The sequence below is a fragment of the Papilio xuthus genome, unplaced genomic scaffold (assembly GCF_000836235.2).
Source record: "Papilio xuthus unplaced genomic scaffold, Pxut_1.1 DF824655.1, whole genome shotgun sequence".
NCBI lineage: Eukaryota > Metazoa > Arthropoda > Insecta > Lepidoptera > Papilionidae > Papilio > Papilio xuthus.
The window spans coordinates 3,333,460-3,348,593 of record NW_013533994.1 but is presented as its reverse complement, the minus strand read 5'-3'; the positions used below and the strand labels follow the sequence as shown (position 1 = coordinate 3,348,593).

The window sequence follows — 15,134 nt, the reverse complement described above, 5'->3', positions numbered from 1 at the left end:
TCCTGCATTTGTTTATGGAACTCAAATAGATTTCTTATCCTATTAAACAAGGGCCGAGGTAATGAAGCGATGATATGGAAATTTTAAAAGGGGTTGTAATACGTCCCTATTAAAAATACATCAAGGGAATCTGTTCAAGTGGGCATTATAAGTTTAGTCCAGTCCGAAATGAATTCGTTTAAACACGCAGCCCGACTCAAGTGTTTTAGCAGTGTCTGGAATAATTTAATTAATTACTGATGAGGTACATTTTCGCCTCATTAAAACTTGATTTCAGACGGGTTTTGTGGACAAGAGGCAATCTTATTTTCTTAATTATTAAATGTACAGTTAAATAATTAATTTGCAAGGAATTTCTTATTTGTAAATACCGTAACAGAATTGAGCCAAGTCCGAAGCAGTATCAAGGACTACGTCATCAAATGAAAAACGTTTTAAAACTGAAATTATCCAAATCTAAGAAACAAAAAAAATACCAGGACAACAAGCCTTTTAACAGGTACAATTTATAAGACATCGTCTGTCAAAAGTATACTTCCGAACTGTCTTAACAAAAGCGAGTCCTGTCTACAACACAAAACAACGGTCGCCTAAACACTAGCGCCACTTGTACAAATTGATTTCCTTGGCCGATTGTAACAAGGACAACTCCGTATTACAATCATCATAAGGTTCATTTTCGATTACAAATTATATAAATCCTGGTTTGTTAGTATTATCGTCGCTCCCTCGTATCCGGAGCGGAGTAACGCTCGTCGGGCACGTTTATGCACCTGTCGGCGGTATGGCGTTTTCTATACAACTTGTATAGTGTTAATATATACGCCCACATAGACGAAGTTCACTATATTCGGTTTTGGTTAAGGTGACACTTGTATACATTGTCTCTGTTTTTTCTAAGAGAATATAAGGGATGACAATATTTATTAATAAAAGTGTGTGTGGAGTTCTAGGGTTATACTATCACTTAATATTACATGGATAAACCTGTTTTCTTTTAAGGTTGGTAAAACATTTATGTTTTAATTAATTACAAAAATATACGTATAAAATTATTAAATTTTACCATGGCAACTAAATAGAAATTTTATTTAACGCTACATTTTTTTTAAATTTAATGTATAGGTCAGGAGTCTTTCAGGAGAAAAATTTAGGTCATGCTAAGTACGAAGCGAGTGTGCCGGTTGAATTAACAATGCAATTAAAGTTGGTTAATCAAAGGGGTACCTCCGGAGGTTCATACATGAGTTACCGGGTTCTTAGTACTACTTAAATTCATCATACAGAGTAATTTGGTTCTAAGTTCACAAATATTCTTAGCGTGTAGTTTGTGACCTAATTGTATTAACTCATTGAGTACGTAATAGTAATAACTTTAATTTGCATAAAAAAGTAACGATAACGAACTTCGAGGCCACCGAAAGTGCAATAGCTTCGAAGCGATTCCATAACGAATTTAAAAAAAACGAATGATAAATGTACATATGTAAATCGTAAATCGAATAACACATTGGTACATGGCGGGATTCGAACCCAGGACCTGCAGATTGCAAGTCAAGTGCTTGAACCCTGAGCCACCGACTATCAAGGCATACAACATTGTAACTAACTCTTTTAGTTGACAATACTCCAGACAAAACTGACGTATAAATGTACTTATAACATAACGGGTGGTCTTAATGATTAAGAGCCAAAGATTTCTTCTCAACAAAAAGGTCACTAGTGCATTTCGTCACATTTTTATCACAAAGAGAGTCAAAGACTGGCCACAGTGGCATTAGATAACCCGCTTTACTTATTGTGACATTACCATTGGGGTCATAATTATATATTTCAATCAAACAATTCCATTTTCATCTGCCTATGTTTTCTTATCAACTCCAGAAATAAAATGGGTCTGCTTCTAAATCTTAACTGACGGATTTCATTGTCTTTTTTTTAGCCATTGTTACGTAAATGTCACTAAGAACTTAATGATGATTTTAATTTACACTTAAAGACTATGAGTACGGCAGATAGATGATAAATCTTCAACACATGTGCACTTTCATATGCGTCATCGCTCCACTGGAGATGGTCGTTAAGTATAACCACTCGAAACTATAGCCCAGCCGTTATCAACACTTGCTTCGGGACATTGAATATGTTAAACTGTTTATTGAACTACCAATGGTTACTTTATGTTTGGAACAGTGGCGACGTTATCAATTATTTCTATTCCAAGTATTGTGTTATAAATACTGATAAATGAATAATTTGATTTACGATTTGAATTGCAGATGAATCTTTAACAAACTAATTTTGCAACATAAATACAAGTCTTATGTGTGTTAACTCGATTAAAAACACTAACTCGTGTACAAAACTGGTGAGTTTGTCAAAAGTCAAGAGTAAAAATATTCAAACAAAACACATTTTCGTCCTCGTAATTTTGTCTAAAAGAACAGAAGTCCACGAACAGTAACAGCACGATAGGCTAAAACAAAATTTAACGACTGCAGGGAATTAACGATCGCACAGTCATAAATTCTAGATAGAAAATAGAATGGAGACTAGATTCAATTTTTTTAGGTCCAATAAAATTAGCTTAATCTTATGACGATAGTTTCCTTGCTCTATTACTTAATAACATTATTTTTAATATCAACGTATACTATTTTACTATGATCAAGAATAAGTAAAATGTTTAACATAGTAGTAGATGGTAGGAGTTAAACGTAAATAAAACCATTTTTAGAACGCCACAACATGTTGGCTCGGGACTATAAAATACGCCAGATTTAGATTTTGAATAGAGCTCCATAACATATTTTACCATAAACATATCTCTCATACCTTTTGTGTTGGAATTAAGCATATTTGTACCAACATAATTTGTTTACTATTAGGTTACCTTCATGCAAAATCAAACGTAAAATGTGGCGTCGTTGTAACATAGTGTGAGTACTGCTGTGAACGCATATTGACAATATATGCGTATTGCATATTTAAAAAAAAGCCTTATTAAATATAAAGCCATTAAATTGTGTACTTTATGACCACGCAATAGCGTGATATTGCTTTTCGTTGCTATTAGAAGGGACAGGTACGTAAGAGATCTCTGCGTACTCGCGCAGTCAAATAGTGACTGACGCCAAAAGAAGGCAATACGTCGATTAATGCTTTCTTCTAGTGATTCCACTTTTCAATCACCAAATCTACTACTTTATTGAATTTTACATACATAACCAATAATCCTCAGACTTGGTGGAGCGATGATCTTTACAGGGCAGCTGGCAAGAGCTAGATGAGAGTGGCTGAGGATCATGCTCAGTGGCGTGCCATGGGAGAGGCCTATGTCCAGCAGTGGACTAGTATAGGCTGATGATGATGATGATGAACCAATATGGAACTAATTTAGACTTATGCAATGACTTTCTCAGCAATATTAACTAAAAGTTAGTATGCCTTTATTTAAGTTGTAATTCATTATTAAAGTTGAGTTGCAAATTTGATCATCATAACTTCCATAGTGCCTAAAAGCAGATTATGATCTCTCTCTTACATACTAGTCCTTGAAACAAATAATAAAAACCTACTTATATCAAATTCTTATTAGAATATTTTAGTATTGTTATAATTTTCTAGTTAAAAAAGGTAATTTTTTAAATTTTAAATTGACTGTAACGGACTAATAAATTACATTATTTAACAAAAAGTTGTTATTAAAATATAAACTGTTTGTGAAGTTAAATAGGCATACTAATTAACAAGTTAATAGAAGCAATCCATTAACTAAACTAATATAGTGTCCAATTAAATTAGACATCTAACATTACATGCCCATCCCTAAACAAACATCCACCTTTAGGCTTTTACTTGCTTCACTCTTTTTATATAATATTTTAGTAAACATACTCAGTGGATTTTAAAAATAACCTTAATACTACAACTGTGAATGGTGAAATAGCTAAATAAAATATCTTTAAATTATTCATAATAAGAGAAATGATTATAAATTTGATATATTCTAGTATATTTTTATTCATACATTATAATTATTATGTTAAATAAATGTGACTCAATTTATAATAAAACTATAAATGTGATACAATTATTAAACAGAGCAGATTATTAGCTAGGTCAGATATAATAATTTCGTATAAGATTAAACAAAAATTTGGCGTCAAAAGTTCTATTTTTGTGGATTATTTTGGTGTAATCATGGACAATAATTTAAAATAAGAGGACAAGTTTGCATATAAAATATACCACAATTACATGAAACAGTTATGGACTAAATGACAACAATAACAAACAAATGTTATTTTTTGTACACACAAAAAACAAAGCTATCTTCGATCGATTTGAAGAGATAACGCTTTGTTAAAATTACGTGATGGTTGTTAAACAAAAATTGTATCGAATAACATTAAAATTACGCTGCAGTAACATAAACTGTATCAAAAATATAATGAAGAGATAGATCAGGTTTGAATGCAAGACAATTTATTTATAAATTTAACTTACCGGCCACAACTGTATCACTCAAGTCAAATTTCACTGGTTTAGGAAACTCCCGCAACTTGCGTCCACTCAATTTTAATTCACCACTTAAGTAAGCATCTTCAAGAATCCTTTCCAAAGATTTCGTTAACTGACTATGAATATTATTGTGCCCATTCATATTTACATTCACACTTGGCCGCAACACGGCCATATTCTTTTTGAACTGAAACGAAACTGACATTTTTTAGTTTGTCTATGCCATTTGACAGCGAAAATGGAAAAGAGCAAGTGGAGTGGAATTAAACGATGGGGTCCACTAGCAACTAAAAGAAGAAGAAGAAGAAGAAGTGGAGTGGAGTTCTAACACCTAACTCTGAAAGCGTCGCAAGTGAATATATCCATTTCAACGATTTTCATTTTTAAATTGTGTTGAACGCTTTTCTTTTTTCTTCATTTTGAACAAACTTTATTTTTTATAAAATGAGTTTTCTGCAAAAACACATTGTATGTTTTTTATAACTCTGTACCATTTTAATATGGTTTAGATTTAGCTCAATAACTAAATCATAGAGACAGGCAACACTACCAAACTACTCTGTGAGTGAATTTTAAATTTCAGAATGTCCGCTGTCAGTGTCACATTGGCATTTGCCGATGGCAATTGAATTTATGGTCGAACATAACCTATAATTCCCAGCTGCAGGATATTTCATGACCAACATAAAGTTGTAATTAAATAAAAAAATGACTATAATAAATATATATCGTATAGCAAATCTATCAAAGGTTTTAAAGAAACTAAATGTCTGTCAAACTCAGGTATGTTTCTAAGTTTCTGATATTTATATAAATCACAAAGGAACTTCTAAGGTATTTTAGGTTTTATTACATAATTTTTAAATACTGTACAAAAAAGATTTGTTTCTTATAAAATGTGATTATAAAATAAACTATAAACTGGACATAAATACACCACTCGCTTTACATTTTTAATTTATAGAATTTAAAATTTTAAGTGATGTCTAAGACAATTCTACATACACATATAAGTGAATAGTAGAAATGACACAATATGACTCAATATTTATGTTTTTTTTTTTAATTATAGATATGAAATAATAACATCTCACAGATCTAAGGGCTAGCCAATTAGATTAGATTTAACTTATGAGTAGAGGATGCCGTGATAAAGTTGTGAAGTTTAATTTTGTTTGTTTCAGCCATATTCCTCCCACACAAAATTTGCTGAGCACAAACCTTTGGAGAGAATAAGAAATATAGGTATCTCTGCTCACATAGACTCAGGAAAAACAACTCTAACAGAAAGAATATTATTCTACACGGGACGGATTGATGCTATGCATGAGGTAGATTTCTATTACTTTTTTAATAGATTTTTTATTCTACAATATTACCACTATTTAAGTATTTAATCACTATTTAGCCTTGTGGGTTACTTTGTTCTAATATGGTTCTTGAATAATAGCTATTTATTAATCTTTCATTATTTCTTAAGATAAAATTAAAAAATATATCATTCCCTTTTAATAGGCATATAATATGCATAAGAATGAAGTATTGAAAAATATAAATCTAATAATTCATATTAAATTTGTTCCCATAAAAGAAGTTGATAGGTGCATTAAAAGACCCCTTTAATTTTTTCAGGTAAAAGGTAAAGACAATGTTGGAGCGGTTATGGATTCAATGGAGTTGGAACGTCAAAGAGGCATAACCATTCAATCCGCTGCGACATACACAATTTGGAAAGAACATAACATCAATATCATTGATACTCCTGGCCACGTAGACTTTACTGTTGAAGTTGAAAGAGCTCTAAGAGTATTAGACGGGGCTATATTAGTACTCTGTGCTGTAGGAGGAGTACAAAGTCAAACATTAACTGTTAATAGACAAATGAAACGATACAATGTACCGTGCCTTGCTTTTATTAATAAGCTTGATAGATTAAGTGCTAACCCTACAAGGTATGTTGACCATTATACTTTTTATAACTATATTTTCTTACAATTAATATATTCTTTTTTGTCTAGTACCTTAAATTAAACTATAAGTTATAATCTTAATGGTTTTATAATGTTATTGAGATTGAATCTGAATAAGCGGGAGCATATTTTTCTCGCTCATATAGAGGTTTCTCTCTAACCCAAGTTTCGCACTTATGAAGGTCATCCATCGGAATCAGACAATATATCTCGCTTATAGAGATTTCTCATTTATTCGTCTTCAATTACTTATATTTATTATTACAATCTTGCACCCTTAAGCTGTGTGAGCAACATCATTAATTAGCTGTAATAATATTTTTATTTATCTATCCCCCAGAACAAAGCTTGGTTATTCATTGGTTTCTGAGACTCAAGCCCCATTTAAAACATACTATTATCTCTGTTTTGTTAATAATGACAGGGATGACAATATGTTTATACAGAGATATTGTTCTCAGAAACCTATGATAAGTTGTTAATTGATAATATATGATACTAGCTGTCGCCCGCGACTCTGTCCGTGCGTTTGTATGGAAAATAAAAAATTTAGGGGTGGACTACCCTTAACATTTTGGGGGGATGAAAAATAGTTGTTGGCCGATTCTCAGACCTACTCAATATGCTCACAAAATTTCATGGAAATCGGTCAAGCCGTTTCGGAGGAGTATGGGAAGGAAAATTGTGACACGAGAATTTTTATATATTAGATGATAAATTGTTACAGAGTATTAAAACAAATGCGTTCTAAGCTAAATCATAATGCAGCTTTTCTCCACTTACCTATTGGTTTGGAGAAAGATTGTCAAGGCATATTAGATCTGGTTCAAGAGAAAGCGATGTACTTTGATGGGGATTATGGTGAGAAAGTCCGTTTGGATGAAATACCACAAGACAGGAGGGCTGAAGTGCAGGAGAAACGTCATGAATTGATAGAACATTTGTCAAATGTGGATGAGAAATTGGGTGAGTTATTTAAATATTAGTTAAACTAGAATATATTTAAATCATTGACTTATTATCATAGTCAAAGTCTACGTTTGATCATCATCATCATCATCATCAACCTGCCCTTATCCCTATCGATTGTCGGGACAGTATGTACTACTCCTCCATACATCTCTATCAGCCGACATATCCAAATCTACATTTGATACCAGATTTTTTTCTTTTTTTATATTTTTACAAATTTGTTTTTAATTATGTTTTACCAACAAGTTAGTAAGTTAATTGTAAGGGTTCAATTTCTGCAACTCCACGACTCGCGCGTAGTTTGCCTGTGATCCGGATTTACTTCAGCCAACCCTAATCTCTAAAGTATCCCAACAACTCTGAATTATTACCAACAAACAAATATATAGTTTACTAATTTGCTATTTTAGAGTTTTTTTTAAATGTTTTTGTACAATAGAAAACTTACTTTAAATGTTACTTTCAGGTGAATTATTTTTAGAAGAAAAAACTCCTACAATAGATGAATTGAAACAAGCAATACGTAGGGCGACATTAAAACGTGTGTTTACACCAGTTCTTCTAGGCACAGCGTTAAAAAACAAAGGTGTACAACCATTACTAGATGCGGTATTAGAATATTTGCCACATCCAGGTGAAGTGGAGAACACGGCTATAATAAATGAGAAGAAAGGTTCTGAAGGACAAAATATATTACTAGATCCAAGTAGAAATGATAAGAAAGCATTTGTCGGTTTAGCATTTAAATTGGAATTGAACAAATTTGGACAATTAACTTATTTGAGATGTTACCAGGGTATGTTGAAGCGGGGAGATAATATTTTTAACGCTAGGACAGGGAAAAAGGTTAGTACTGTTTTAATTGATTATTATGAAATAAGTTTACTTACCGTGGGTTTCTGAGACCCCCATTTTAAAACATTGTTATCTCTGTTTTATCATACAAAATGACAGGGATGACTATATGTGTTATAGATAGATTTTAACCTCAGAAACCAACGGTTAAAGAAAAATTATTGAATTAAATTGAAATTGTTAAAAAAAATATGCAGACATGTTTCAAAAATAATACTCATAGTAATTAATGTTTTTTTTATATCAACAATAATTTTTGGATAAAAAAAATAATATAATTGCATTTTTATTGTAGGTAAAAGTGTCTCGTCTAGTACGAATGCATTCTAACAATATGGAGGAAGTGAACGAAGTGTTGGCAGGCGATATATTCGCGTTGTTCGGTGTAGATTGCGCGTCCGGTGACACGTTTGTAAATGATGGCAAGTTAAATCTGTCATTGGAATCTATACATGTACCTGATCCAGTTGTCTCCATGTCGATTAAACCAAAGAATAATAAAGATAGGGATAATTTCTCCAAAGCTGTAGCAAGGTATGTATTGAAAATTATAAATTAAATAGATTTATAATTTAATAGCCTTTGCGCAGGAATCTTTGCATGTTAATTAAAAAAAAAAGAATTTAAAAAACTTTTTTAGTACCCTATGTGTTCTAGATGTTCCACATCTATGATACGAAATAGATTAAGCCGCTTTGGAGATATTTTCTAACACCCATCCATCCATCCATGCTAAAAATATAACCACGAGTTTCCGAGACCAAAAATTATATTAAGGATGTTAGAATGTATCTCCAGAACGGCTGCATGGATCTCGCTGAAATTTGGCATATATGTAGAACATAGTTTAGAAGAACACATAGGCTACTAATTAAATTATTTTTTAATCCGGACGAACGGAATCGCGGGAAACAGCTAGTATTTTTATATTTTTGTATATATTTAGGTTTACCAAAGAAGATCCGACATTCCATTTTCGTTACGACGGAGACAATAAGGAGACAATTGTATCAGGGATGGGAGAACTGCATTTAGAGATTTACGCGCAGAGAATGGAAAGGGAATACAATTGTCCAGTTGAATTGGGAAAACCAAAAGTTGCCTTTAGGTGAGACAAAAAGCCTTTGAGATGATGAGAATTTTTTCTTTTCTTTTACATTACAACATGGTAAATAAGCAATCAGTTACCGCAATTGCAGATACCTACTTTTAACCGACGGAGGAGGGGATGCACAAAAAGAGAACATTTCTCCTTCCTATGTGTCCCCTCTTCCGTCCACATACCCTACCCATTCTTCCTTTATAACAAAAGGTGGGAAATTAGGGCTCCGGAAAAGACAATCATCAGACGAAAAGCGGAATTGCTTTCACTTGAGGTGTGTTCTGTGAGTTCGTGGTACTATATTAGGAGAGCCGGCACATTCGTGCAGCAGATATTCTTGTTGGCTTCTACTACTCTTATAGACTCTTAGAAGACAGGCGTGAAGTGGAAGCAATTCCGCGTTTCGTCTGATGAGTTTGCGTCCCGAACGCCTAATTTTGTCCTCTTTCCCTTGCCACACTTTTTCTTATAAGGAAAGGATGGAAAAATGAAGTGGACTTTCCGGATGAGAGGATGCATGGAAAGGGAAGATATTTTCTTTCTGTGCATCCTCTCCTCCGTCGATTAAGGTAGGCAGCGCATATGCAATTGCGTATGTCTATGGGCAACGGTCACTTCGCTATTTCAGCGATTTCTCGAGCGAGGTGACCGCTCGCTCGTTTGCCACCCTATGATATTAAAAATTATAATAATTACTATATGTGTTTATTTAATATTGTAGAGAAACGATGATGTCTCCGTGTGCATTTGATTACTTACACAAGAAGCAGTCTGGTGGCGCGGGTCAGTACGCCAGGGTCATTGGTATCATGGAGCCACTTCCTCCACAACAGAACACTAGTAAGGACTTTACTTGTATATACAAAGCTAAATATAGCTAAATTAGCTGTAAAAAAAACTTAATAGTCTATGTGTACAAGACTATGTTCTATATGTATGCCTTATTTCAGCGAGATCCATGCAGCCGTCTGGAGATATCTTCTACGGACATCCATCTAAACTTTTGCATTTATAATCTTATAATAGTAAAATTTTCGTCTATCTTATTGTCTACTATTGATGTTTTAGTGTTTAGCTTTAATTTAATAATTTATTAATATTTTTTCTATTCTAGATATTTTTGGTCTTACACTAAAATTACTCTTTTAAAACCAAAAATATTCTACTTCCGAATTCTACGGACTCGATTTCTTCATTATTTTAAGCAAATAATATAAAACAATGGAACCCCGATAAGTGAGAGTCCAAAGGACCGCGATATTTTTCTCATTTATAGTGGTTTCTACCCCGAGTTTCTCGTTAACGAGGTTATCCGACGAGATGGGACAACTCTCGCTTATTCAGTTCTCGTTTATCTAGTTTTGGATGTGCATACATCATTTACTAATATAAAAATGACAATTCCAGTGTTAGAATTCGTGGACGAAACGATAGGTACAAACGTACCGAAGCCGTTCGTGCCGGGAGTACAGCGCGGCTTCATTGACACCTGTCAGAAGGGCTACCTCTCCGGACACAAGATATCCGGCGTCAAGTTCCGCCTGCAAGATGGTGCTCATCACATAGTTGATTCCAGCGAGCTGGCCTTCTTCCTCGCTGCTAAAGGAGCTGTTAAAGATGGTAAGGAATATTTAACACTCTTTCCAATTAATCATCCATGTCTATCCATACGAGTCGAACATCCTTGTCTTAATTCAGCGACGACTCCATTTTATTATTTCAAAGGTAACCTGAAGGTTTAGAACAGTCTCACCCAAAGTGGGCGATAACGCCCCCTTGTGGTCGCTGCAGGTCTCAAGTGTCTTCTCAAAGTGGGCAGTAGACGAAATAAGTTTGGGAACCACTGGTTTAGAAGATAAATTAATTAGTCGTTTTTTATTTATTTTTTTAATTTCAAATTCCTTGATCTTAGGAATCCACCTAGGTCCCTTAAGAGGTACAAAAAATAATAAAAAATTGTTCTTTTTTTAAAAAAAAAAATAACGTTTCATAATATAACATTGCGTTCCGTTCTTCAGTATTCGACAACGGCAGCTGGCAGATCCTGGAACCTATAATGTTTGTGGAGGTGACCATGCCCGAGGAGTTCCACGGCACGGTGATAGGTCAGCTCAACAAGAGGGGGGGCATCATCACCGGCACTGAGGGCTCGGAGGGCTGGACCACAATCTACGCTGAAGTACCGCTTAACAATATGTTCGGATATGCTGGAGAACTGAGGTAACATAACACAATTATTTCTTATCAATTAAAATTACTATCGACATATATACAGTATGTCCCAAATGTGTATTTCCTATAATGTTCAAAGCAATCAATATCATCATTTCTTTCAAACATCTTAACTCTTCTTCTGCTAGCTCTACAGCCCTTTGTGGGCCTTGGCTTGGTCCAGCAACTTTTTCCACCTCGGTCTATCTCTGGCCACGGACTTCCAGTTTGCCATGCCCACTTTTTTCAAACATCTTTAAGTCTGAAAAATAAGTTAAACCTGAATCCGAGTCAAAGTCTAGGTTATAAATTGTTTAACTCATTAACAATTAAACCTAGATTATTCTAATCAAAATTAAAAAAAAAAACTGACTAAAATTACTAAAATAAATACATTACACACGATTTTGACACATTTAATATTTGGATGTATGTTTGTTAAAAAATATCTCCAGAATAGCTGCATGTTGCTAAAATTTGGCATACATGTAGAACATACTGTGAAAGAACAAGCTACTAATTAAGTTTCTTTTATTCCGCCTGAACGAAGTCGTATGCGACAGCTAGTCGTACATAAATTTAAACCAAATGAATTTGTCTATATATAGATCGATGACACAAGGCAAAGGTGAATTCAGTATGGAGTACAGCCGCTACTCGCCGTGTCTACCCGACGTGCAGGAACAACTCATCAGGAAATACCAGGAGGAGATGGGCATATTGCCCGATCAAAAGAAAAAGAAAAATTAAATCCGCCTAGATGAATTATAGATTAATTTTTAATTTATAAATAATTATAAGTGTATAATAGATCGAATGTGAATAAATGTGATTTATTTTAATGTTTGTTTTATTAAAATGCCTCGGTGGGTCAGGGTAAAGTGATTTGTAAACTGCAGGTTAGGAGTTTGAATCCCGCCATGTACTAATGTTGTTTTCAATTTTTTTTTTAATATTAGCAGATTTCTTTTTGGAAGTTTACTAATATTTCTTTTATTCCAACTATGCTCTAGGCTTGTGATGTACATTTATCCCAAATTCTTACGATAAAGGAGAATATCGTGATGCAACCTGCACATGATGAAATTCAAAGATATGTGTGAAATCAACTAACCAGCACGTACAAACGCAAACGTGACTATGGACTAGTCAGCCCTAAGTTAAGACAATCCTTAACATAAGTCAGGGTAGGACGCGGTTGCGCGACCGGCCAGGGTGCTGCATAAAAAAGGGCGTCACAGGACTTTGAATTACAGTCTCACATAACCCCGTGAACACCCCCCTCCCTCCAAAAGAAATAGTATAATAGAAAAGAGGATGATGTAGAAATCTCGACCAGGGCGCTTGTAAAGCGAAGACCGTACTAGTCAGGGGTGACTAGGCCCTGTCAACCAGTTGACTAGATACATCTTTAAATTTCTTCGCAGATATGTGAAACACGATCCTTCACCGTAATAACGTCGAATAATTCATGCACAAGGAAAAACTACATTTGAAGGCTCATTTATTGAAATAAACATAATATGTAATCAAGAAAATGCTATTTTTCTTCCGATAATGGACTATTAAATCGTATTTTAGCCATTTGAGTTTTATTAAAAATTTCATTAGACTATATAGCCGAACATAATTTTTACGGAGTCGTAAAATGCAATTTTGTAGTTTCGCAACTTAACAAAGTTGCCTTTTAATGAATGCATCAACATTCCTAATAATATTAGTTTAAAACTAACATTAAACTTTAATTAAATTAAGATTAAATATTGATAATTTTCTACGACACTAATTTATTCCCTGTCCTGTCTTAAAACATTGTATATACAAGTTTTTAAATAAAACTAAGACTTAACTAGTCAAGATAAGATTCGATTTACGCTGAAGCTAAATCGCATAGGATTTTACAGTGAAACAAATTAAGATTGAAATAAATATCGATTTATTTCAAATTGTCTCCGTTAAGATGCAGCTTTTTAATTCATAAAACAATCTCAATTAATTTCAAGATCCTCAGTGTACATTCTAATTAATAAACCTGCACTAAAGTGGACCACTTAACGAGGCGGACAGAGTTTATTAATATATTTTTGGGTATTTAATATTTTTTTAATCTTCATTTATATTCTGTGGGTATCTTGCTTACTCACCTTTTTGTATGTAAGCTACATTAAGACAACATCCAGGGTTCTTCTCGACGCTTCTAATCTACGAAGTTAAAGCGTCGAAATTCTAACGAAGAACTAACCCCATAGCACGACTGAACAATTCCGTTCAATAAACGGTCACCGCCCCATGACCCACTTGCGAACCAGTCATGAGGAAAAGCGAATTTTCCTTAATTAGTGACAACTGATTACTTCACTACGTATATTTGTACCGTTCCATATTACTGTGATACAGCTAAATATATCTATCTGGTTTTGATTGTTGTTATAGCTTAAACAAAAATGTAAAAATCCTGGCTTAGGGGCGTTTTATTGGCTATATTAAATAAGTTTATAATATGCGTAAAAAGTTGCTTATATATCCGTAATATGGCGAGGATTTTTATATTGCTGGTCAGGCTGTACATTTATACATATATCGTAGTCTCCGTTTTCTCAAAAACAATACGTGGGATGAAAATATGACAATACAGGTAACGTTGCAATCGTAAGAACCAGTAAAATTTTGTTCCAACGTATCCCTCATTTGTTTTCTTACTAATATTATTAATGCGAATGTTTAGATAGATGGCTGGATGTTTGTTTGTAGGTATATCCAGAACAGCTGAACGGATCTTGATGTTATTTGGCATACATATAGAGCATAGACTGAAAGAAGACATGATCCACTAATTATGTCTTCATCAATTCCGCGCGGATGGAGTCGAGAGCTAGTAAATACATAATGTTCATTTATTTCACGCATAATACACAATCATTTAGTTCTGCTGTGTTCAATAATTAATATGCTTCAAATGTAATATCTGTACGGGCTAGTAGAGCAAGTAATTCTCCTTTAAGCGATCCTGTTTGTGACAGTATGAAGGTCTTAAACAATGTATAGGTTTCGAATACAAAAGGCAAAGAGATAAGGGACCAGGCACAGTAATAATTTCATCTGATGAGGGTATATCCCCATTACGTATAAGAAAGTAAATTATATTTCTGTTAATATACAATAAGCAATTTATATTAGAACTAAATTGGACATATAACATATAATAATTCAAACTTTCGTGAGACATTATAATAAACTAATATAAAAAACTGCTAAACCATTCACGCACACTATACTCTTCCGGTGGTAGCACCGACTAGTTTAGAGCCTATCGGGAGCCCTTCATCTAGGTGGGTGGGACTGGTATTATATCGCTTACGCGGCCCGTTGCTCACTGACCAGTCCAACCAATAACAGTGCCTTTCACCCTGATAAAGGGTCTCCGATGGGCTCGAAACTAATCGGTGCCGCCACTTAATGAACGTTTAATGATTTTTTTAGCAGTTTGTATATAAGTTTAT

At 33.8% G+C, this 15,134-nt stretch overlaps 2 protein-coding genes across 3 annotated transcripts in view; one reads left to right on the top strand and one right to left on the bottom strand.

Moving 5' to 3' along the window:
* The window catches only part of Lrch (Leucine-rich-repeats and calponin homology domain protein), a 35,749-nt gene extending 31,040 nt beyond the window's left edge, over positions 1 to 4,709 (bottom strand). For both annotated transcript variants that reach the window (XM_013325843.1, XM_013325842.1), the window contains exon 1: positions 4,510 to 4,709. In XM_013325843.1, coding sequence (XP_013181297.1) covers positions 4,510 to 4,699 — 190 coding nt within the window. In that variant the 5' untranslated portion in view covers positions 4,700 to 4,709. The remainder of the gene's footprint in view (positions 1 to 4,509) is intronic.
* Positions 4,710 to 5,122: 413 nt separating this feature from the next.
* On the top strand, positions 5,123 to 12,476 carry mEFG1 (mitochondrial translation elongation factor G 1). The gene is made up of 11 exons (XM_013325975.1): positions 5,123 to 5,307; positions 5,709 to 5,855; positions 6,157 to 6,476; positions 7,222 to 7,460; positions 7,933 to 8,312; positions 8,617 to 8,855; positions 9,268 to 9,429; positions 10,145 to 10,263; positions 10,831 to 11,043; positions 11,442 to 11,643; positions 12,243 to 12,476. Exons 1-11 carry the CDS (start codon positions 5,233 to 5,235, stop codon positions 12,382 to 12,384), a joined length of 2,238 nt encoding a protein of 745 aa, XP_013181429.1. The 5' UTR covers positions 5,123 to 5,232; the 3' UTR covers positions 12,385 to 12,476.
* Positions 12,477 to 15,134: the final 2,658 nt, after the last annotated feature.

What these genes read in the sequence shown, in the direction of transcription:
- mEFG1 (XM_013325975.1), top strand. Translation starts at nt 5,233, where the DNA reads ATGACTATAATAAATATATATCGTATAGCAAATCTATCAAAGGTTTTA. An exon ending in TTAAGTGCTAACCCTACAAG is followed by an intron (nt 6,477 to 7,221) that starts GTATGTTGACCA and finishes AAATTGTTACAG; the next exon opens with AGTATTAAAACAAATGCGTT. An exon ending in ACGCTAGGACAGGGAAAAAG is followed by an intron (nt 8,313 to 8,616) that starts GTTAGTACTGTT and finishes TTTTTATTGTAG; the next exon opens with GTAAAAGTGTCTCGTCTAGT.